The sequence below is a fragment of the Podarcis gaigeae genome, assembly GCF_964106915.1.
Source record: "Podarcis gaigeae genome assembly, chromosome: 7".
NCBI lineage: Eukaryota > Metazoa > Chordata > Lepidosauria > Squamata > Lacertidae > Podarcis > Podarcis gaigeae.
Window position 1 is genome coordinate 39,472,568 of NC_139683.1, and position 23,401 is coordinate 39,495,968.

Genomic DNA, 23,401 nt, shown 5'->3' on the forward strand with positions numbered 1-23,401 from the left:
ACAAAAACTGTGTGTGCAGTTCGAAGTGCAAGATACAGAGAATCCAGCCCAGGAACTGCATGTGCAGCACTTGTTTGCACATGTGGATCCTGGTCAGCCAGAGATCTGCTCACAGCAGCATGACCTTTGCTCATAGGAGCCTGTTGTGTTTTTGTTTTTTGCACAAGCCTACCTTGCTACCATGTTTGCTGTTTATTGAGCAAACCTGTTACTGTGTTATATGTAATCTGTAAGATCTGTAAGTTAATTATCCTGTTAATTCTTAACTAATGTAAATTCATTGTCCCATTCTTAAATCAAGTGAGTTCCATAGTTTTACTTTGACAAACATCTTTTTAAGAATTACTGAGTAGTAACACAACTGTTACTGCTGCTGGATGACTGAAAGCATTTCCTCATTTTAGGTGCTTAGAACTATTAGATCAGAGTCAATACTACCCTTTCATATTAGGACATTTAAACTGATTCCTGTTAAAACTAGAAACATAGGAATTATTGTGGTTCCTTTGGCTTTCCAATTAATACACATTTCATAGGTTACTGAGAAAAAGCAGGGATGTAACACATGATTTGTATCCAGAAAGCCTCAGGTTTAATCCCTAACACCTGTAGTTAAAAAGATGTCAAATAACGACTGGTTGTAGATGTGTTGACTGGTTTTTAAACTTGTAATACAGATCTCGCCTACCCAGCCATATGCCAGTAAAAAAGGGAAGATGAATACTTGGATCTCACCCACCTCCAGTCAAAGCTGGTGTGGTGATGGTGGGAGAGCTCATCTATAGAGATGACTGTTTTCAAATTCCTCCCCTGCCGTCAGACTGCAGGTCATAAATTGCAGTTGGGACGTATCTTAGAAGCTCGGACACCATGGGCCAAATTAATTTAACAGTATCAAAGCTTTGAGAATTTCTTCTGTCTTCTAGAACTTCCTGACAGTAAGAGAACTTCCTGACAGTAAGAGCTGTTAGTGGAATTTGCTGCCAAGGAATATGGTGGAGTCTCCTTCTTTGGAGGTCTTTAAGCAGAGGCTTGACAACCATATGTCAGGAGTGCTCTGATGGTGTTTCCTGCTTGGCAGGGGGTTGGACTCGATGGCCCTTGTGATCTCTTCCAACTCTATGATTGTATGACTTCTTTGCTAGCCAATGAGAGAAAATTTAACTTTCATGAAATCAAAGCTGAATTTCCAAGTTATGTAACTACTCGGAAGAAAAATGATTCAGCTATGAACATCATTATTTGAGTTCATACTTAATAGATGGCACAGCTGGTATGAATTTCTGTTCCAGTAGGCCAATCTGATCTGAAACATATTCAAACCCACTAAAGTACATGGCACAATAAATAAGTGTGGGTTATACACTTAACTGCACACACACACACACACTTACATCTGTAGTGTTTTTAAAAAACAGAGCCTCTAGCAACACAACCCTAAACCTGTTTACTCAGACTTTAAGTCGCACTGAGATAAATGAGCCATCCTCTCCCACATAAGTATAGAATTGCAGTCTTAAAATATTGAAAACATGCATATGAAGTTATAAAACTAATATATGTAAAACTATATTTAAACAAAATGTTGAAAGGTTTGTGTTATGCTGTTTTATAGACGTTGCAGTTGAAAGAGGAGGAAAATAAGAGGCTTAATCAAAGATTGGTAAGCATATAACAAAATTATGTGTTTAGAAAACAAATGTGGTTAAACATGTAGGTTTTTGCCACTCTTGGCTTGTGGCAATGAGACTTAACTCAAGAGGGTATGCCTTTATAATACAGCGTTAAGCCAGGCTACATTTGGATGTGATGATCCTTGTAATTGAGAGGCCCAAGAAAACTGTTGAGGAGTAAAAAATAATAATTAAACCAATACTTTCAAAGTGGTGGGGAGAGCAAATATTCCTTTTTAAAAATTTTATTTTTGTTTATTTGATTTCTCTCTCTTTTTTAAAAAAAATCTAAGACATTTCAGAATTTGAGGATGGGAGTAGTTTTTCAAAGAAACAAGGAAAATTATTCATATGTATGTTTGTGTGTGTGTGTGTGTGTGTGTGTGTGTATTGCTTGAATATAAAGCTAGCAATATATAGTGAGGAACAGCCTTGCCAGAAGCAGTTCCATGGGAGTTGCTAGGAGCTGATCTAGTCTAAGATGTATGATCTAGAATTGTGATGCATTAGTCTAGAAGCATGATGTCATAACAGGAGAGATGTGGCTACATGGGGTTCTGGAACTCATAGCACTCATGAAAGCTGCTGGTATTGCAGCACTACAAGTGTTTATTAGATTTATTTATGTTTCTGTTTGTGATTTGTGTAAAGGACTTTGACTTGGTATGCAGTGGTGTACATTTAGGGGTGGTTGGCAGTAGACTTGATTGATCAATTGATTAAATCATTCTTGATTAAAGATTATTTCAGGAAAGCTTGTCCCTCATTGCTGAACTTCCCCACAGTGTACAGCCATCAAGGAGTGCCGGGAGTATAGAAAACATGCCTTAGAACGAGTAACCTGCATAAGCACCCTCCAGATGTAGTCGGTCAGGGATGATGGGTGTTGTAGTCAGTCAGCCATGTTGCCGGGTACTGATGGAAATGATAGTCCAGCAAAATCAGGAGGAAACCACATTGGCTATCCCTGCTATTGATGCATCCCCAAAGGCTCTGCAAAACAGAGAATATTCAGCAGGCAAGCTGGAGTCTTGCCTGGTTTCTTTAATGAGATTTTGTAACCACTTCATAGGAATAGAAATATTATAGGTTTCTAATTACTTTGAAACTAAGAATCAGTGATACTGTAATAGTTTTGCATAATAATGATGTTGAAATGCAGTAAAAAGTAGTTTTCACTGGAGGTATTTTTCACTGGCATTCTAAAATACTATTGGTTGGATCCAACATAGTACTACAGTAAACATCCCAATGGTAATCCTTGTGTGAGTGCAGTTATTGAGTTGACTACCATCCTACGTAATCCTATCCATTTTTACTTGAAAAGTACGTCTCACTGATTTAAATAACTTGCTTCTAAAAGTTTGTAGCCAAACTTTCATTTAATGGCAAACTTTCCTTTTCCCCCTCGTGTTGAAGTCTAATATATCTTATATTGTGTTCAGCTGAACACTAACAAAGCTACAAGAGAGCATTTGGCAGTTGGATGTATGATTTAAAGACCGTTTTTTGTCAGTAACAGAAGTTTCACAAGGGGAAAACAGTAACTTAATTATTTCACAAGTAAGCACGAATAATCTAAAGCTAGTTTTTGCCAGTCCATGGGTAATTATAGCTGCTACTTGGTTTTGAAGCAACTAATGTAGCAGCCAAGAGCATGACTGCATTTTTTCTTGATACTCCCAAGATTTTATCAGCAAATGCTTCCTTTCATTTACGTCATCATAAAGAAGAGATGTGAAGTACATTCTCTCAGCTCGGATGTACTGTGAGAGCAAGGATTTATGTTCAGTTTTCCATTGATTGAGAGTTATTTTAGGATCCTCTTAGTATCTACGAGGTGCAGTAAGGAAACAGACCTCTTTCATCTAGAGTCACTGGAACATGTCATTTTTGTGACCGAGACTATGAAAAACCCTGAGTTTAAATGTCATAAAATAAAGGAAAGATTCTAAAAGGTGTGGGGTGACCGGACAAAGGCGTATATATTCAGCTTTTATGTTCCATATGGACAAAAAGTTACACTGTCAACATAGCAGAACACAAATTGGTTGCCTCTTAATAGCCCTGTCGAGCATGTAGATCTTTGGATTCAGGCCAATATGTTGAAGAGAAAAGCCTAACAGAGGAAACAGATGATAAAAGTAATTATTTTATATACTGAGACTTAAGGCCAGATCTGGTGATGGGGCACATAGTTTTTAAAAGCCTTGTTTAAAATTATGATGAAATAAGAAAGCATGTTAATAAACTTATTGATGGTGGTTGGACCTGGAAATGCCATGAAAGATTTTTACAATATAAAAGAGGTGATTCCCCCCCCCCATTACTTTTTGTTCGTTTCTTTGAAATGGTTGTGCACAGAATGCTCCTTGGAAAAATTATACTTTTAAGATAACTTTTATATTGTGTGGAAATGATTTTGATGCATCATTGAATATGGGTTTCAGTATTTGATGTAAGTGTCCATGCTCTTGGTAGCGATGTGAATGCTGAGCATAATTTGGTCAGCTTCTGAAGGTCTTCCTTTCCCTTTTGGTGTGTGGGGAATAGTCCTGCTTGCAGTCTTTTCATAGGCATCTGGTGAGAACAGCATATCAAGCTAGTTGGATCTTTGGTTTGATACAGCAGGACTCTTGTTATATTCTTGCCCGTTTGACTCAGAGTGAAGTACTCACTCCAAGCCCAAACAACAGGGGTGAGCAACCTTTTTGACCCCAAGGGGCTGTAGGCAGGATTGGCAGTAAGTTGAGGACTGCGTGCTTACATTCATGTTTGTGTGTGCACATACATGCCCTACTGCCACACACATCCTCACACAGAAACCTTGTCACAACCTTCCCATCACACTCTTTCTCATACAAGTAATAGTAAAAAGGAACTTGCTGCTGCTGCCACCACCATCCCAGTGCATTCACACATTTTTGTTTCATTACTGAGCCTCTGTCCTCATTGCCTTCCTTTTTAAAATTGAGTTTCACAGTGGCAGGTCAGTACAGTACCAGCTATTCAGTAGCTGGTGATCATCACCATATGCAGACTCCCAGTTGGAACTCCTGAGTGTAGCTGATCCCTGCAAAAAAATCTAGCACCAATGCAAGATGTGCTTTTGGTAGGAATCTTTGTGGCCCCACTCATCTGTCAAAAATAGCCTGTGAAGAGTGAACCAGTTTTGCATCCAGGCTATTGGTTAAAGAGCACTCCGGCTATGCCTTCACTGGTGTCTGGTGTGTCCCTAGGCAGTCTAATAAGTGGTAATAGAAATATCATACAATATTGACCCTATAGCCAGAATATGTTGCAGAAACCCTTCAGAAAAGGATAATAATAATGCTGTCTCATTTTTGCAGATGTCTCAAAGCATGTCTTCGGTGTCTCTAAGACATTCTGAGAAAATTGCAATCAGAGAGTAAGTATGGGTGTTGATAATGGTCAAGGATTTTTTTTCTGTTTTATTGAATTCTTTTTTAAAAAATTCCTCCTCTGGTAAATGCTTTTTAAAGCTCTAATTGAGTGCAGACTGAAAACAGTATATCTGAAAAGCTATTTGAGTGAGTCAATTCTCTGCCTTGGTTTATTTAATTGTTCCTATTGGTTTAGGCAAGCATCTAATTGCCCCACCCCACCCTGGGTGTCCTTTTGAAAAAATGCATTGTTTGTGTTGGGATAGATAATATCCTAGAATTAAACTGCCAAATACAAAAAACCTGGTTGATGTCATTCAAGAGATACTGGTCTGCATCCTTAAGGGAGTACTCTCCTGTAGAGGTTCCCCCCACACAACTGTGCAACTGAAAGTGAGGATTTGAACATGTCTTCCCACTTCTACTCTGATACTACCTACTGCACAGTACTGGCTGTATTTTTTAGAACAACAGCCCACTACATATGTACTTTTGTTTTACAAAGTCATATAGAAACGCCTAATGGGATGCAGTTTGTTTTATAAAGTTGTCCTGATCCACTGGCTCAAAGGAGGGCTTATGGGACTGGTCAGATGCAGGGATACCGAAGAAGGATGTCAAAAATGCCAGTGACCAGTTCTAGTGCTTTATTTTAAAAAAGATGGGCACTTGCAGCCAACCAGCCTGCCAGGTCTTCCAGCCTTTACAAAAGTGGGATGGACATCACAGTAAGGAGGTGGCTTGTTCGCTCCCAAGGAGACATGTATATATCCTTTATGCACAAAGCAACATACGTAAGTTTACCCAGAACCTCCCATCACACCTGGCCAGTGAGGCCATAGGTGGCAACTGTCCAAAGCTTCTCCCTTCTCTGGCCCTAGAGTCCAGAGCCCACAGATAAGCACAGCATCAAAGCAAGCCAGTTAGCATATATCAAAGCAAGTGAATATAAACATCTATGAGCTCATTCGTGCAACAACTGCCAATTAGTTTGGGGTTATCTTGACTACCAAGACAGTGTCTTCCAGAACATTTCGCCTTTGGTTCAACACAACAGTCCCCGATTCTGGCAACATGTCCATACCTAGCTGGTGAAAGCAAAAACTGCATAATGCCTCAAAAGCATATCACGGCACCAAAGTGTGTAAAGGGCATAATGACTCAGGCTGCAATCTTGTGGTCCCTTTCCTAGGAGGAAGCCCACTGAACTTAGTAGGGCTTTCCCCTGAGTAAACAAAAATACAATTGTGCTGCTTTTCTTCTGAGCCTTGTATTTTTTATCCAGTTTTCAGGTTGGCGATTTGGTTCTCATTATTTTGGATGAACGTCACGACAACTATGTATTATTTACTGTTAGCCCAACTTTGTATTTCTTACACTCAGAATCTCTTGCTGCACTGGATCTCAAACCAGGTGAGTGTGGTAAGTGTCATAACTCTGGAGAGAATGTTCTTGTATTTAAATATTCAGTCTTGCAATAATCTGCTTAAAATTTATGTTTGAACATGTGAATGCTTGTATTACATATACGTGTTGGGGCCAGTATATATATAACCGCTGGCTAGTGCATGATTCCCACATCTTATGAAAAATGTAAACATGAAGAGGGAATTGTGCACATTTTCCAGCAGGACTTATTGAATGCTTACAAGTTGATAGTATTTTGTACATATATTTTCCATGCATTATCTCCAAAGGTATTTGAGTGGGGCATTGTACACAACCTAACTGCATTTTTTACATTTTCTGGGCAATGTGCACATTTGCCAGCCATTATGCAGATGTACCAAGAAACATACCCTTTGTTTCTATCTGTAGTACAGAGGTGGGCAATCCCTTGCTGCATACTACGTCCAGCCCACTGTTTTAATTTTATGCAGCTTGTGGTGTCCTCTCCTGCTGATGAACTGAGCAGTGGGAGAATGAGGGTGTAGCCGCTGTCTTTTTTCTCCTGCTACTTAAGTGTTCTGTGCAGATTAGTTGAGCAGCATTGAGGATGGAGGTTTAATGCTTTGCTTCTCTAATGAGTAGTAGGGAAGCAATATCTGTGGGTGGGTGGATTTGAGAAAGCTGCATAGCTGTCAACTTTTCCCTTTTCTTGCGAGGAATCCTATTCAGAATAAGGGAATTTCCTTAAAAAGAGGGGAAAGTTGACAGCTATGGGGAGGTGGCATGAAAAAGATGAAGAATCAAAGTATGCCCCACTAATTAATGTCCATGTAGCTTTAAAGTTGCCTAAGGAAGTTTCCTATGGTGCTGGATTGGGCAACTGAAGTGTAGCAGAGATGAAGGTGAGCTGTCTGCCTGCTTTTATCTTCTATTGCTCCTTGGTGAGAGTAGATCCCTCTTACGCACCATACAATAAACTAATTTCTTTTGTCAGTACAGTCATACCTCAGGTTAAATATGCTTCAGGTTGAGCGCTTTCGGGTTGCGCTCCGCGGCGACCCGGAAGTAATGGAACGCGTTACTTCCAGGTTTCACCACTTGCACATGCCCAGACGGTCAATGACGTCACGCGCATGCGCGGAAGCAGCGAATTGCAACCTGCAGACCCGGGTTGCTTTCGCTTCAGGATGCAAACGGGGATCCAGAACGGATCCCATTCGTATCCAGAGGTACCACTGTATGTCGCTAAAAGATGACAATATGCCACTATACACATTTTTGCTAGTATACGCTTTTTCAAATTCAAATGCAAGATTATGAGTTTAGAATATTGTACCAATTTGAGGTAACATTTTGTATATGGAAGTTTTTTATTCCATCAGATAATTAAAATTAAGATTATAATGTGCCTGCTAGATAAATGGCCATGGACAATTTTGTGCCTAAAGTAGTTTGGATAATATCATGCCACAAGTAATAAATATTCTCCTTCCAGCTTCAGGAGCATCTCGAAGACCTTGGGTGTTGGGAAAAGTGATGGAAAAGGAATATTGTCAGGCAAAAAAGGTAAGGATAGATATTCAGTTTCAGCATGGCTCATTGAAAATATTTGCAAGAGTTCCTTTTAGTTAAGAGGGAACTTTACCCTCATTCTTACTCATAACTCTGTTTTAAACTCAGTTGTAGGAGTAATATTTAAAGTACCATATTTTTCTGTCTGTAAGATGTCCTCTATTTTGGGGGACTCAGATTTAAGAAAATGGGGGGGAGATGTATCTATGTATAAGACGCCCCCTAATTTTTGACATTATTTTTTAGGGAAAAAACCTAGTCTTATACACAGAAAAATAAAGTAATTGTTAGCTTTTTAATTCATCCCTCACATATCATAGCCATCAACACTACTATTTTTTATGAAAGTGCTCTGAATCAACTTCTTAAGTCTAAAAGCTTGGCTAACTATGAAATACTTTTAAATATCTTGGGGCAAGTACTTCAGTAATTTGCTGAGCTGCTGCCAATAGCTAATCAAGAAGCAAGTGCTTTGAGGTGTCACAAAATTATTGTTTTACCCATAGCCCACTAGATGGTGAAATAGTAATTTACCTCAAAAGGAGATTCAGTTTCACTTAATGTACATTAAATATCTTATTCTGTTAAATTGGGTAGATTTAGTTGCATTGCCCATTCACAGAGAATTTCTGCATATTTGACCATTTTCACCTTAAAGATACTGAGCTTGTCAAAGGACGCTTGATTTATATTTAGCTAGTGTTATTGTGCTTGCATGAATTAGTGAGCCATTATTGTGAATAAAACAAGTTGTGATTATGGGCTGGGGTGGGGGGAGGCCATGCAGCTGCCAGCTCAACCATGTCTGCAAAGAAGTGAGATGAAAAAGTAGCGTCTTCTGACTAGCTCTGGTATATTTCAAATAATTACTTGTATATGTGTGTTTTTGTTTTTGCTTAGGCACAAAACAGATTTAAAGTTCCTTTGGGTACAAAATTCTACAGAGTAAAAGCAGTGCCATGGAACAAGAAAGTATAACACATGATGGAAACTCCTCATCACCATTTTTTTCTGGCCTGGGCCTTCAGTGCTCATTCACCACTCCCAAGTAGCAGGCCATCATCTTTTTATACTGAGGTCCCATGACAATGCTCCACAATGTAATACTGTCGCCCCTCCCTTCTTCCTTTTTAATGTGTTACATTTTAGAAACAAGGATTTCATCACAACGTCTGGCCTAACTGTTCCAATTTTTTTTACCTGGATAACTTTAGAAGTGTGGACCAAATGAGTTCATTTTCTGAAAGGGCAAATCTTACATATCATGGCTTATTTACTAGCCATGCTAATAGCCTGTTAAATATACATTAGTTCCTATTAGGTGTTAAATGTTAGCTACCATTATTACCAGCATATGACCTTTTGTGAAAACATTATCAAAATACTTGCACTCTTTAACAGATTCTTTATAATATGTATAAATTCATCAGTTATTTAAAGAGGAGTGTTCATTGCATGCAGATAATCATAAGTTTCTTCAACATGAGTTTGCCTCAGTAGATGAAAAGGTAACTATTGCAACTGGTGTTACAAAGCCCTTTAATAGAAGAGAGAGAGAAGAAAAATGTTGGACTGATATGAAACAGCAATAGGTAAAGCTTTTTCAAAGGATTGATCACAGAATTTTGAAGGGAAGCAGATGTGCTCTTGTATTTAAAAGAAGCACATGAACCTTCCCAATCCACAGAGAAGTCTTGTATTAATCTATTTAGAAAAATCATATTGATAAAATTATATTTCATGGCTGAGGTTCAGGAAAAAAAGAATCCATTGTACATTAACTATGAAAAGGTCATTGAAGTAACAAATTATTGTATTGTAAAAGACACGTAGAATTTTCAAACAATAAAGATTTGAACCTGTAAATGTCTAAATGGTCTGCATGCTTTTTAAATGCCCGTGTGGTACGACAGTTCTATCCAAGACTGTTCTTGTAAATTTTAAATTTAAATGTATAAGATAATTTGTATGAATATAAAATGCCTGTATTATTTCAAAAGAAACAGCATTCTGAAACTTTCAGTGTATGGCAAAGCTCATAATTCTAATGAGAGTTCATGTTTGCACAGCAAAACATCTAAGTAAAATGGTTCAAATAAATTGCTTGGGACAAGGCAAAATAGTGTTTGTTCTAACCATTTTTCTTCATGCACAGTATCTTCCTAACTCTTCTTTGTAATTCCATAGAAGAATAATTGTAGAATTCAGTCTACATTTAATGTCCAAGAGTTTCAAAACGTCTGGAAATCTTGTGAACTGTATGTAACCCTGAGCTCTTTGGTCTGGATATAGGGGCACTATAAATAGACACTTGATGACAAAAATACACATTACTGCACTTTTTCTTCTCACCACACAGAAGTAAAATAAGCAAAAATAGCAGTGGCCCATTTCAAATGTTATCATTCCAGTCTGATGAACTGTGGGTCCATGGGCAGGAAGAAGCTGTTTCCTTGCATCCCTGGTTTCAGTGAAGATTTTTGTTGTTTCTTAAGCTCCCAGTTTCCGATGACACCCAAACTGAGTGACTGTGACTTGAGAGCTCTTGCCAAGCTATGATACGAAGCCAGGGTCAGATCCTATCTTCATACATTGGTTTGTGGAGATATTTCCTTTTGCATATTCTGTGTAAGGCAGGCATGTCCAAAGTCTGTTTTGGGGGCCTAATCTGGCCCCCGTGGCTGTATATGTCCTGGGGTAAAATTCTAAAAAAAAAAAAGCTGAACAATTTTGGGGTAAACATTTTTTTTAAAGCGCAACAACTGTGGTCGGCCCTCATGCACGTTCACTTTGGTCCTCTTTGGAAAAAAGTTTGATCCTCTTTGAAAAAGTTTGGGCACCCCTGGACTATAAGGTCTCAAAGTGGCGGGTGGGGTGGTATTTTGTGTGGAGAGGGAATCTATAAAGTTGGACTTCCTCCTTGCAAAAAACCCTGTTAATTCAGGACACTGAAAGTGAGAAGGCAGAAGCGGGTGCCACTTTGTGCATCCACCTATCAGCACTTCTCATAACATTTGAAGCCACTCCTCTTTTAAATTACTCAGAACGGAACGTACATTCCTGTAAATGCTCATCCTGGGAAGAAGTTGTTCCTTGCTTACACCAGGCTCTCAGAAGAGCTATAAGAATATTAAGTCATAGATTTAGAATATAAACACCCAGTGATGGCCTTGGCTTTTCAGGAATATTTGTCATCTGTTTCATTTTATAATCTTTATGTGTGTCTAAAATGGAAATTCTGTCAAACAAAACCCTAACATATTCAGTAATGATTCTGAACAGTCAGCTGAAAAATATGCAGTTTACATACTTGTTGGATATCGCAGCCTGACTAGCTTATGGAAGTATGAGTGCTATGCACTGCCACCTTGCTTCATCTAACTCCACAACAACAATCGTCATCTATATCTTCGTAATTTGAATAAACAGCACACGCACAGTGAGGAGGTGGTACTAAATTACTCAGTGGTTCTTTTCCATTTCTCATGTGCCATTTATATACGTTTTGCATTTCCGTTAGCTTCTTGTATCTATCCTTGATGAGAAAGTGCTAGTATGCATTCTCTTGATCATAGAAAAAAATGTAGCTAATCGACTTCATTAATACTTTTAATTGCAGAACAGCAGTAGCAGAAAATGATTTTGTATACTCGGGGTCTTGGCTCAGTGGTAGAGCAAAAGGTCTCCGGTTCTGGCTATGGCATCTCCAGGAAGAGCTAGGAATATCCCATCTAAATTTCTGGAGAACTACTGACTGTCATTGTGCACAATACTGAGCTAGTTGGGCCAATGTCTGTACAGTGGTACCTTGGGGTACAGACTCTTCAGGTTACAGACTCTGCTAACCCAGAAATAGTACCTCAGGTTAAGAACTTTGCTTCAGGATGAGAACAGAAATCGTGCTATGGCGGCAGCAGGAGGCCCCATTAGCTAAAGTGGTACCTCAGGTTAGGAACAGTTTCAGGTTAAGAACGGATCTCCAGAACGAATTAAGTTCTTAACCCGAGGTACCACTGTAGAGTGTAACATGTGAAAGCAAACTGTAGTGAGAAACCGTGTTGTTCCTTCCCAGTCTATATAGTACATTTTGGCAGTTTCATGAGCAAGCCTAGTAGCCAAGTCAGGAGTCATATCATTATAGTGTCAAGGTAAAGAAAAGGAGCCGATGAAGTCGAGCGAGGAGCCAGAATGACTCAAGTTAAGATTGCTGCGCACATCACAGCTGCAAGACAAAGGCTGCTTCACATCACATAGCATTTGTCTCTGTGGTAAACTGTTGGCATGTAACGGCTCACCACAGAAAATCAAGGCCACTTTGAAAAGGAGACAATCTGTTCTATGTTGTGTCTCAAGCTCCAGGAGGAAGTACACTAGCAGCACCCATGAACAAAATCCAGCCCATGTATTGCATAAAAGCAAATGAAAATCATTAACTTATGTTATTGAACCCATAGAATTTTCTCACCAACAGAATGCAAATAGCACTGTTAAGTGTCACAAGGAATACATTCCCTTGCATACACTACCTTTAAAGCCTCGGCTTTGAAATAAAAATTCATACCCCATGAGGGTACAGTAGGTATTCTCATGTCACACTAATAGCCTCACAGTAAACTACAAACTATTTTAAATGCTTGGGGTAGCAGAAGTGCTGGCCTGCATGTGTGCCATTTCTATAGTGACATATGAAGGGCTATAACTTGCCAGTCATACCATTGCAGAGTTGGAAGGGATCCCAATGGCCATCTAGTCTAACCCCCAGCAATGCAAGAATCTCAACCAGATCATACATGATAGATAGCCATACAGTCTCTGCTTATAAACCTCCAAGGAAAGAGTCTGCTGCCTCATACCGAGAGTACGTGAACTGGAGCAATGGGGGAGGGGAGGAGAGAATTTGATTGTACTGTTATTCAGATGCTAATCAATGCATGGGACGCTGGTGGCGCCATGGTCTAAACCACAGAGCCTAGGGCTTGCCAATCACAAGGTCGGCGGTTCGAATCCCCGTGATGGGGTGAGCTCCCGTTGCTCGGTCCTGCCACCTAGCAGTTCGAAAGCATGTCAAAGTGCAAGTAGATAAATAGGTACCACTCTGGCGGGAAAATAAATGGCGTTTCCGTTCACTGCTGGCCACATGACCCGGATGTTGTACACATGACCCTGAAGCTATACCTGGAAGGCTCCCTCAGCCAGTAAAGCGAGATGAGTGCTGCAACCCCAGAGTCATCCGCGACTGGACCTAACAGTCAAGGGTCCCTTTACTTTTAATCTGTACAACGAAATCAGCTCTAAATTCCTCCAGGAGACAGCAGCTTCCTGCAAAGGGTGGGAACTTAAGAGAAATGCTCCAATTGAAGTTGCCATTAGCTTAACCTCATTATTCCACACTCACATGTAGGCACAACCAGTTTGTGCTTACTGATGGCTATTAAATTTGTTACAAGCAGATGAGTTTTAACAAGTGGGTTACATTCCCTTTATTGTCACAGACAGAAGTCAGGGAGCAGCACAAACAGAAGTCTGTCTTCAATGCCATCCTTTTGGGGAAGTGGTTGATGGCGTAGGACTTTGTGCAGACTGGGTAGCGGTTTTGGTGGATCTCGTAGAAAAGGTGGGCTGACTTGTGGAGGCCTTCCTTTGCAAACAAATAGGCATGCAATTTCTAAGTGCACGGGCGTGCACTTTTTCTGCTTCTTTGAACTGAAACACTGACTAAAAACCCCACAAAAAGTTAGTAACATACAAGACATATTTACAAGGCTGTATATAAAAGAAACTTATAGCTTGACATGGCAGGGTATGTCCAGATTTAGGCAGCCTTATCAGGACCATGGATAGCTCCCAGTGAGTTCTGCTGCCTATAGCCCTTCCTCCCACTCTTCATTGTGGGTAATAAAGGGATGTTGCCATAGCAGAGATGCTGCTTGGAGCCTTGTGAAAGCTGGAGAGACCTCCCCTTCTGTGGGAGCTGCCTGGGCAAGGGGCAGGATCCCTTGTTCTGTAACCACAACCTTTTACAAGATGGGAATGTTGGAGATGCTGCTCGTCTTCAGATACTGATGGCAAAAGAGCCGTTTCCTCTGGCCAAGAGGGCATAGGAGGAAGTGCTGAAGATTCTGTCCTGTGTCCAAATTGCTGTTGTAATTTGCAAACCCACAGGGGATGAGATGTTGAGATGTATTAAAAGGCTTACTTGAGATAATGTGAGCCAGGGTTTGTTAATATGGAACTGTGGTGTAAAATTATTATTTAATTAAAAATAATTAGTAGCAGCAACCACTTTATTATTACACATACAGTACTCTATCAACTTTTCATGTTCATTGTTATAACACTACTAGTCTTTGCAGATTGGAGAATGGAGGACGTGGTATGATTTGCCTTGGCAAAGCTGGGTCTTATCTGGCTTTAGAATTCATCTCTTTATTTTTGTACCCATTGATTTTCAAACATGAGTAATGTTTTGTGTGCATCATGCTCTATGACTCACATGAGTAGGTAATCACAAGGCAAATTACTCAGCTGTCATTTCTGGATGGTCACCTCACCATTTCAAAGAGGATCTTGTTTCTTTTGTATTGAACCTAGTGCAGGATGTCACTTACGTCCACATGGAATTCTCATTTATTTCATTCCATGAGTACAATCTGTCTTGGGGCACTAAGTAAGAGGCATTGGCATGAGAGCTCTCTAAAACTCCTTCAGACATTTTGTAAAACGAAGGTTCAAGTAATCCAAATATCGGTTGCTACTCTCCCCCTTCTAATACCCAAGCATCTACCATTCATTCCCTGCAGGCAATCCTTCTTTTAAATTACATTAGGTTTAGTCATAAGAGCTCTTCAGAATTCATCCTCATATCTTCTATTAGGCGTTGCGATCCTTCTCCCTTGTAATATTTTTATATACGGAACTTAACTTCAGCTGAATAGTAGTCACCTTTACATTCTGTAGCAGGAAAGTATAGCATGACCTGTCTTCCTTACTAAAACAAGGCACTCAAAACCTATAAGAGACGTGTTAAAGAATGTATAAAACTCTAGCACACCACTGCAAATAATGTTAGTGAAACATCTGGTGTGCTCATGATCTCAATCCATTGTGGGACACTTTTGACACTCCAATTACCTTAACATTTAATTCACCCTGCCAAAAATAGTCACCAAGGATAGAAATTAAGCCAAGAACATGTGAGAACCCAAAGCCTATAAAGATAACCAAGCTAGTGAGCTCTCGTCCCAGGGTAGCTTGGTCATTGCAATCCTACAAAATCCCAAAAAAAGAATGCTTTACCATAACTTATGCACAAATGTGAGAAAAAAATTAGTTGCTGGAGCCCACACCAACTGTATTATGTATGACAAACATTCCACTGGTTTCACAAACATGACATCAATTCTGATTTATTTATTAGTTATATTATTGTTGATTTCATTCTTCTTGCTGGTGCTTTGCTCTATGCTGCTACTTTCCCCCTTTCAAGCAGGAACATCCCTATTTATGTACCAATCCTCAGCATCTTTGAGTTAAATAACATAGGACAAGAACTCTCAGCAGTCCCAGATTACTCTGGGCCAGGTTGGAGCCGTCCAGAGTGATCTAGGTCTGTCAAAAGAGGGGAGATGGTCTGGCAGCAAGAAACAGTGTGGGCAGAAGGATGCTCCCAGACAGCCTATAAATGTCTCCTTCTCCATCCTACCCCTCACCACAAAGTCCTAAAACCTGATTAAATACATGGTCCAGAGAGGAGGGAGGGGAGGCATATCTCTCCCATGTCCCCTGATTGCATGGCTATGAAAGATTGGGGAACATATGGAAGAGAAGGCTTATGGGCCTGCTTCTGGAACTAGTATGGGAGCAAATGATTGGATTTCGTTCCTGCAGCATGGTCCTAACCTAAACCTGCGTGGCAACAGCTGCTTTTTGTAAACAAAACTCCCTTTTCATTTGATGCTCTGAAAAGTTGTTTCTAATGGTACTTGGAATTCACCAGGGAACCTACAGGTCAATACTAAGAAAGCAGTCAAGCTAAATCAATGTTGTGCATCCAGAGCCTGTGCTGCCCAATCAAGATTTTGTGCAAGAATAATTTCAGACACTGACCAGTGGCAAGAAATGTGTTTGCCAACAAGGAATGGTACTTCCAAGGTGGACATGTAAAAAGGCTAAAATATATTGGCTACAAATGCGTACATTGATACAGCAGATTTTAAAGGTTAATATTCAATTGAAGCTGGAACTCTTTCTTTTAGGGTTAATGGATACAGAACTAGAAAAGAATTATAGAAGATTACTCCAACATGTGATTACAGCGGCAGGATTATTATATGTACAAAGATGAAAAAATACAGCCCTGGCTGATAAAATTATTAAACTAGGCTGAGACGGCAAATAATTGTTGACATTTATTCAGGACTGGTAACTTCTTACTGACTTTCTGTGTGAAAGAGAAAATGAACTTGTAGCACAGTGATTTGAAGATTGAAAAAATACTGGTTTACAGAGGATAGAATGGTTGGCTCTTAATGAGTGGATACTATATTTAGCTGCAGGACAATGAATCTGAAGTCTTTATCTTTATCATTCTTTAATTTTTTTTCTTTCACATTCTCTTCTTTTTCTTTTCTTATTTATGCCTTTGTTCTTTTTTAGATTAAGCAGCTGATTTATTTCAGAGTATTATAAAAAGATACTTGTAATGGGTATGAACTTTTGTATATCTCTGAATGAGTAGCAGTAATAGTGACTTACGGTATTTACAGAGTTCCCTACCAATAGCACCAAAACAAGACTGTAAAATACAATAAACCATGGACATAATTCAGCTAAAGCAAAGTGCTTCAAAATCAGATTCATTTATGCACGAGAGGGTTAACTTTCCCTTTGAAATCAGGACTTCCGAGGGCTTCACTGTGGCTTGGCTGTGCCCAGTGTAAAAAAGAAAGAAAGACTTAAAACATTTATATATTTCCTACAAGGGGATTATATAGTAATAGAAGGGAACATAATACTGTACAGAAGTGGTTTTCACATTTTCGGTCTACAGAAAACCACTTTTCCAGATTTTTTGATCTGCTGACAAATTCTTACACATCTGCTGCATAACCGCAGAAAAGTCTCAAGGATGGTTTAGGATGTGTTATTGATTCACTGGCTTGGCCTATTGGCTTGTGGAAACTGAATGTTCCAGAACATATCCAACAATCCTCTGCAGCTGTGCACTGCAAGGAGAGATGAGTGACGGAAGGAAAGTTGTCCTTCAAGAAAACACAGCTCATTTCACTATCAGAACCTAAAAAGAGCCCTGCTGGATCCATTCAAAAGGCCCATTTAGTCCAGCATCCTGTTCACAGTGGCTAACCAGATGCCTGTGGAAAGCCCTTAAGGCAGATTGTCTTCCACTATTCAGCTTTTAACTGAGGAATCCCAGAGTTCCTCAGAATACTGTACTACTGGGGGGGGGGATAGGTTGCAATCCTGTGTGCCCTTGTTTTCCTGGGGTTAAACCACATCATGCACAATGAGACTTCTATGTGTAGGAGTGCAGTCTCCAAGTGACCCTTGGTTTCTGAGATGGGCCATTGCCAACATCTGTTAATATTGCAGTAGCAGCCAGTGTGATGGGGCAGACCCACCATCCCAAGACTGGTGCTGCTTCACCTTACCTGGATGAGACTGGAGTGGGCAGAGCTGCTCCATCCATTGCTGTAGCAATACTGGTGTCAGGAGGGAGCTCTGAGTATCTCTGACCCACCATGCCAGCTGCTGTTGGATATTTGTATAGCTTCCGTTAGTTAGCTGTACACACTGTTTTTGCAAAATGGCTTCTAGGAAATACTTCTTATTTTTGCTAGTGCATAGCTAAAAGGAATGTCCCAACTAGATTGTACCAAGGTTACACTTACATGTCAGGAAAATGCATTTGGTTTGTAACAGCTGTCCGAGCGTTATAATAAAAGAAGCTTTATTTCCACTCCATGCCTGGTTTATTGAGTATTTAATTTTTCATAATCAGCGGCACCTTGTATGCATTCCATGAACACATGCCTGGCATTTAATACAGCCAGAGTTCTGCTCTTTCAATTACTTGTCTTGAGTCCTCATGGATAGGGTCAATTATAAATAGCAAAGGAAACAGTCCTTCTCTAATTATGTTGAAATACCAGTTATTTCCTTTAGTTGCTGCTATGTTATTTTCTTTAACCAATCAAAAGTTACCCTCTGACATGTCATTAAAAAGCAGCTAAGGACCAATGAGTTTGAATGCAATGCCCAGTAAAAGATGTCTGCCCTTTTTTGATCCTACTGTACCTTACAAGGAAAAAAATGGTCTCTAATGACAACTGACATAACAGAAAATGCATTAAAAGCACATAGACACTTCTAGCAACTGTGCTAGCCTAACTCTTTCTTGGCAAATGAAAACCACATGTACATTGTATCTCTCAGAGAACTCTGCTAAAAGCACACAGCCAACCCTTTAACCCTCATTCATTTTATTATCTACCACTTTGTGTAAGCGAGCTGTCTTACACAACTTTATACTGCACCTATGTTCCTTTAATGTCACAATGCTACTTTCCCCTCTGCCACACTCATATACACCCAGTCTTTCACAAAGCTAGAAGAACTCAAATATTTGGTATTTAGTCTGGCCTTAACACGTCAACTAAACATCTATCCATCTACACTTTCCTGTAAATCAAGCTTCACTTTTATTAACCTGAGCACAATTTCAGTAGAAAAAGATATAAATGCAGACAGTAGTGGAAGGAAGAGAAATGGAAGACTGAATCTGACTGAAATAAAAGATGGCACTGATGAGGTAAAAAAAAGACCAAGTCAATTCACTCTGGCAGAGAACAAGCCTTGAGGAAAGCTTTTCTTCTGAAAACTGGTCTAAACAATAGATGTTGTATTTGTAGCCACAGAAGAAGGGGTGTGATTTGCTCAGGGAAGAAGGGGAGGCTGTCCTCTTCTTCCCCAAGCAGCTCCTCTGATTTGCTTCTGTGCAATTTGGTGACCAGGAACTATATAAATGCTCTCCTTCCCTAGCTTTATTATTTTCCTCCTCACAGACTCTAGCTTCAGGTCATGGACCGGTTGGATGCAGAGGGATGGTGGGTGGAACCAGCTAGGGAACTACCGAGGGAAGAAGGCTCAGAGCCAGGGGATTGATTGTAGGCTGATGATGAGCTGTCAGAGGGAGAAGAGGAGGATGACTGTTAGGAGCGTCCTCCTGTCGTGTAGGACCCTGGTAGAGACACATGCCCAACTGGCATGTTCTCTCCCTCCTGGTCGATCGTTTGGGAGCTTCAAAAGCTTTCTTCTGCCTGAACATCACAGCTACTGATGACAACAGACATTGGCACACTTAGGGATACGCAGAGTCTCCACAGTTTGTGTAACAGAACCAATATCACAGCATTTTGGCTAATCTACGTTTATTTACATATAATACACTCAGCGGTTTCTGACTTAGCTCCTCCCTCTTTCTAATCAGACACCAAAGAGAGAAAAGAACAAAGGACAATAGTCCCACTTCATGGAACACAGTAACACAAACATCCTGTCTCCGTCACTTCACACACTGTGGAATGAAAACATACACCGTCATGTGATGGACAACAATCCCATAACTGCAGACATGGGGAATGAATCTCCAACAATGACTAGGAGAAGGAGGTGTTGGAAGCTGAAGAGGTAGCAGGGTTTAGTAAGCAGGCAGAGGCTGTGGCAGAGAGTACAGCGGTACCTCGGGTTACAGACGCTTCAGGTTACAGACTCTGCTAACCCAGAAATAGTACCTCAGGCAGCTGGAAGCCCCATTAGCTAAAGTGGTGTCTCAGGTTAAGAGCAGTTTCAGGTTAAGAACGCACCTCCAGAACGAATTAAGTTCTTAACCCAAGGTACCACTGTAGTCTAGAATCAGAGGCAGAAGCTGAAGCAGGAGAGTGAGATGAGGAAGGCCAAGAGGCAGAGATGAGCCAGGCTGGGTATCTCCCCCTCCTACTGTGCCAGGCTCCCCTCCCCTTGTCTCCCAGAACCAGAAGAGGCATGAAAATATTGGCTTTGTGCAGGCACATTCCCCTATTGCTTGATTGTGTTCTTGCTAGTAAAGAGTTAATTCCAACTTGAACAGTGTGGTTTACTGCCAACTCACTGTCACTTCTCCTCCCATGTGTGTTTGTGTGTGTGCACACGTGCACATGAGTGTGTGCTAGCACTAGGGAGGATAGAAAAAGTGTGTGTCAGGAAAGAAAGACACACACACAGAGAGACAGACAGATTGTGTGATAGGGCCTGCCTCCAACTCACCAGATTAAATGGCCACCCACTGTCAATGGATGCAACCCATAATGTATATCGGTTTTCAGTAACTCTTGAAATTGATACCTTTTAGTTTAGTCCCATGCTCTAGACATGTTTTTGCATATGGCAATATTGTGCCGTATCTAGAGGGCACTCTTGCATGCAGAAAGTATATGCGATGAATTGCAAGCTTTCACGGCCAATAATGCTTTCCTGTGGGATGTGTTTAATAATACTAAACATAATGTAAAATATGCCAAAATTCCATTCCAAGGGGAAAAAAATATTATTAAATTTCCAAAGGAATGACATAAATCAAATGCTTGTTTAGGAGCTTCTATTTCAGTAGCACAGTATCTACAAACATTGTGCAAATCCCACAGGGAATATTTTATGACATCACGAAGGAATCCCTTTGTTTATTTAAAGGAAAGGATGAAATGGGTGTATTAGCATATTCTTTCTGGCATCTAACAGAGTCCTAATGCATTCTTTTAAATTCATTATCTCACTTTCCTCTTATTGTGAAAGTCCAGACTTGAGCACGCACGTCTGTCCTTAATAATATAAAAACCATGAACAAATTATGTTTTATAGTTATAGTCAAAGCTGTTGACAACTTGTCCTTTCAGCATATTGCATTAAAGAAGAAGTATAAATGTTTATCCAACTTTTTAAATTTTAAACATTGCCAACAGAGAGGCAATACTAAATAAAACTGTGCTCTGAAGCTCTTCTCCCCTCTACGTAGTCTCACCGATTGCTTCTGAAATGACAGTTAATAAGGTAATGCTGTGAATAAGCTTTTTTTCTACACTGGGCAACATAGGCAGCAAGTCTGTCACCATTGCATTGGCTGTTTGCACATCCTGCCTCAAGTGCTAGGTCACAGTAGCGGGTTGTGTGAACTTTTGCCCTTTTTGATGGGTTACTTTAAGGAAGGAGAAATTGGATTGTGAAACTTCCTTGTGACTGATTCAACCTCTCAAGAATAAATGTGCTGGAAAGCCTTTGTGTGAGGTCCACTGAAAGAGCCTTCAAGGAGGCCTTAAATAAATTGCTTCACAGTTGGGGGGGATGAATGAGTTTGGCTGCACTTGATCATGGTCTTGGTAAATTGAAATGTGCTGACGTATTACTGAGCAACAATGATTTCCAACCAAAGAATATTCCAGGGTTGTATGCATTTACAACGGGAGCAAAATACAACCAGAGAATGAAAACTAGCATTGCTTCCCTTTGGTTAATGTAAATCAAACCTGGACAGTTACTTTCACAATACAGTGGTACCTCGGGTTAAGTACTTAATTCGTTCCAGAGGTCCGTTCTTAACCTGAAACTGTTCTTAACCTGAAGACCACTTTAGCTAATGGGGCCTCCTGCTGCTGCTGCTCCGTAAGAGCACAATTTCTGTTCTCATCCTGAAGCAAAGTTCTTAACCTGAAGCACTATTTCTGGGTTAGCGGAGTCTGTAACCTGAAGCGTATGTAACCTGAGGTACCACTGTACAGTTGTTACAGACAGCCTCACTGAAGATGGGTGCTGGGTGACACTGCTAATATAATGGGTGCAATAATTAACACCCCCCCCATCATATTCACACAGCAGAGGTCAATAATTAATTGTTTGTACTACCTTTTATGTTTAACAGTCACAAAGGTATATTTCTGTGAAGACCCAGTCCCTACCCAGAGGCTCAAAGTATGAGGAGGCACTACAGGGGGCAACCATTTTGCATGCATCCAATTGGTGCATGACCGCTGATGCAGATCCTTTTGGACCAGGAAAAGGGCAAACCAGGGACAGGCGTAATGAGGCGGGCTTATGCACACTCCACCAATGTGTGCAGGAGCCCAGAATGGAAGCCCTGTACTGTACATTTATTTAATTGCACTCTTTGAGGTTTTAACAAAACTTAATTTAAAACACACACTCTTTTCAGAGCAGCTTTTAAGCAGCACTCGTTTGAAACCAAGTGTCCTGAAATCCTGGCCTACCTTGCAGCAAGTCAGTATGCCAAGTCTAAAATCCGAAGTCCAAGGGTCCAGAAACACAGTCCAGGGTCAATCCATGTAGAGTTGCAGACCAAGTCTGAAGCAGTCAGGATACAGTTCAGAGTCACACCCAAAGCACAGTACCCTAAGGGCCAGGAACATGGATCACTGATCAGACACAGACTCTCAGTTCTGCTTTAGCTTTTATACCTTCCATGCTGATTGCAGCATCTGGGCTTGGTGAGACATGTGACCCTCACCTGCTTCAAGCCTACTCCAGCTGAAGAAGAACACACGTTCTTCCAGAGCTAGCAAACCCCACCTGGCCAGCTAGGGAACTGAGCTGTGGGCCTTTGCCTGCCTCAGCCTCCTGGAGTGCCCCGTCTGCTGCTCCCAATACCTCAGAGTCTGCTGCATTCGTGGGGACAGGGCCCTCTCTGGTGATGTGTCCTGCTGCTCTGGTTTCTGTGCACTGACCGCCAATCCCTCCCCAACCTCCGTCGCCCTGTGAGTATTTCGTTCTCCATCCTCTGCTTCCTCAGTGTGTCCCAGTCCTGGCTCCAACCTTCTTCCTTCTCCCCATCATCCTGCCAGTTCATGACACAAGGTCTCAGAGGTAGACCTTTCCCACCTAGAATGGCTGTCAGTGATCTAGCCAAGAACAACCACTCAGCTCTTTCTAGGACTTAACTTATCCACTGGGAATCCAAACCAGGTTTCCCTGCCTAGTACTAAAGACTTGGTCCCTTGCAAAGGCCAACAAAAAATCAGGAGTGTGTTGAACTACCCTAATTCCCCATCAGAGGATCTCAATGATCAAGATGGAGCATGGGATCAGATCATCCTTAAGGTACTTTGGGCCCAGGTTGTTTGATTCAGCAGCTTCTGGAAGGATCCAGATTGGGCAAGGCTGGTATAGTGGATTCATTTTGTTGTATGAAGACTACGCAATGTGAACAGGCTCTGTCGTAAGTAGCCGCTTCCAGGTTTGTCATTTGCACATATCTGCTCACATGCCAGCCCAGCATAAGCCCCACTTAATTGTCCCATTCTT

General features: G+C 40.7%; 1 protein-coding gene across 4 annotated transcripts in view; it reads left to right on the plus strand.

Moving 5' to 3' along the window:
- The window catches only part of RB1CC1 (RB1 inducible coiled-coil 1), a 46,184-nt gene extending 36,026 nt beyond the window's left edge, over window positions 1-10,158 (plus strand). For 3 of the 4 annotated variants that reach the window (XM_083747524.1, XM_083747525.1, XM_083747526.1), the window contains exons 20-24: window positions 1,616-1,663; window positions 5,024-5,082; window positions 6,363-6,499; window positions 7,962-8,032; window positions 8,939-10,158. In XM_083747524.1, the coding sequence (XP_083603650.1) occupies window positions 1,616-1,663; window positions 5,024-5,082; window positions 6,363-6,499; window positions 7,962-8,032; window positions 8,939-9,016 (393 nt within the window). In that variant the 3' untranslated portion in view covers window positions 9,017-10,158. The remainder of the gene's footprint in view (window positions 1-1,615; window positions 1,664-5,023; window positions 5,083-6,362; window positions 6,500-7,961; window positions 8,033-8,938) is intronic. The other variant, XM_083747527.1, reaches the window with a different exon arrangement.
- Window positions 10,159-23,401: the final 13,243 nt, after the last annotated feature.